This window comes from Urocitellus parryii, chromosome 4 (genome assembly GCF_045843805.1).
Source record: "Urocitellus parryii isolate mUroPar1 chromosome 4, mUroPar1.hap1, whole genome shotgun sequence".
Classification (NCBI taxonomy): Eukaryota; Metazoa; Chordata; class Mammalia; order Rodentia; family Sciuridae; genus Urocitellus; species Urocitellus parryii.
The window spans coordinates 61,997,894-61,999,097 of record NC_135534.1 but is presented as its reverse complement, the minus strand read 5'-3'; the positions used below and the strand labels follow the sequence as shown (position 1 = coordinate 61,999,097).

The following is a 1,204-nucleotide window of genomic DNA, read 5'->3' as shown; positions in this document are numbered from 1 at the left end:
ATGTCACCCTTCAACCAGAGCATTTTTCACCCTGCTGTCTTCTTCCTTACTGGCATCCCTGGTCTTGAAGCCTCTCACATCTGGATCTCCATCCCATTCTGTTGTCTGTATGCCATTGCCATCTCTGGGAATGGCATGATTCTATTTGTCATCATCACTGAGTCGAGCCTCCATGAGCCCATGTACTATTTCCTCTCCATGTTGTCCTTCACAGATCTAGGTTTGTGTCTATCTACACTGGTCACCATGCTGGGTATTTTCTGGTTCAATGCACGAGAAATCAGCTTTGACACCTGCATTAGCCAAATGTTCTTTATTCATGGCTTCACGTTCATGGAGTCCTCAGTACTCCTAGCAATGGCCTTTGACCGCTTCATTGCCATCTGTAACCCTCTGCGGTATTCCATGATCTTGACCAATTCGAGGATCATCAAAGTGGGTTTTGCAATCATTATCAGGGGCACAACAGCCCTAGTGCCTTTACTGCTGCTCCTTAAGCGTCTGTCTTTCTGCCACAGTCATGTGCTCCACCATTCCTATTGTTTCCACCCTGATGTGATGAAGCTTTCATGCACAGACACAAAGATAAATAGTGCATTTGGCCTGGCCATTGTCATCTCTACTGCTGGTCTGGACTCTGTGTTAATCCTTCTCTCCTACGTTCTGATCATCCGTTCTGTGCTCAGCATTGCATCCGTAGAGGAGCGGAAAAAGGCTTTTGGAACCTGCATCTCCCACATTAGTGCTGTTGCCATCTTCTATATCCCCATGATCAGCTTGTCCCTGGTGCATAGATTTGGGAAGAATGCTCCTCCTATTGTGCACACTCTCATTGCCAATGTTTATCTGCTCATCCCTCCTGTAATGAATCCCATAATCTACAGTGTGAAGACAAAACAAATTCGCAAGGCTGTGCTTAAACTATTTATTCCCAAGGTAGTTTAGGCAGGTTTTAGAGTATCCCATTTTTGGAATTTTCCCCTAACCTATGATTGATTATTTACTAGTGTGAGTTACCACTGTACTTTGAAAAAATCTATAAATTCATGTTTTTCTCTCTTCTGATGATAAATTGATTTACTATTTACACAGTTTTAGATTATAGATTCTTTGAATTCAGGAACTTCATCTTGGATCCTTCTGACTATGTGATACTCCACCTGGACCAGTATAGGACTATGATTAAAATTGTCTGTAAATATGG

At 42.7% G+C, this 1,204-nt stretch overlaps 1 protein-coding gene across 1 annotated transcript; it reads left to right on the top strand.

The window, feature by feature from the left end:
* LOC113191321 (olfactory receptor OR51C1-like) lies at positions 1-945 on the top strand. The gene has a single exon (XM_026401014.1). It carries the CDS (start codon positions 1-3, stop codon positions 943-945), a length of 945 nt encoding a protein of 314 aa, XP_026256799.1.
* The last annotated feature ends 259 nt before the right edge of the window (positions 946-1,204 follow it).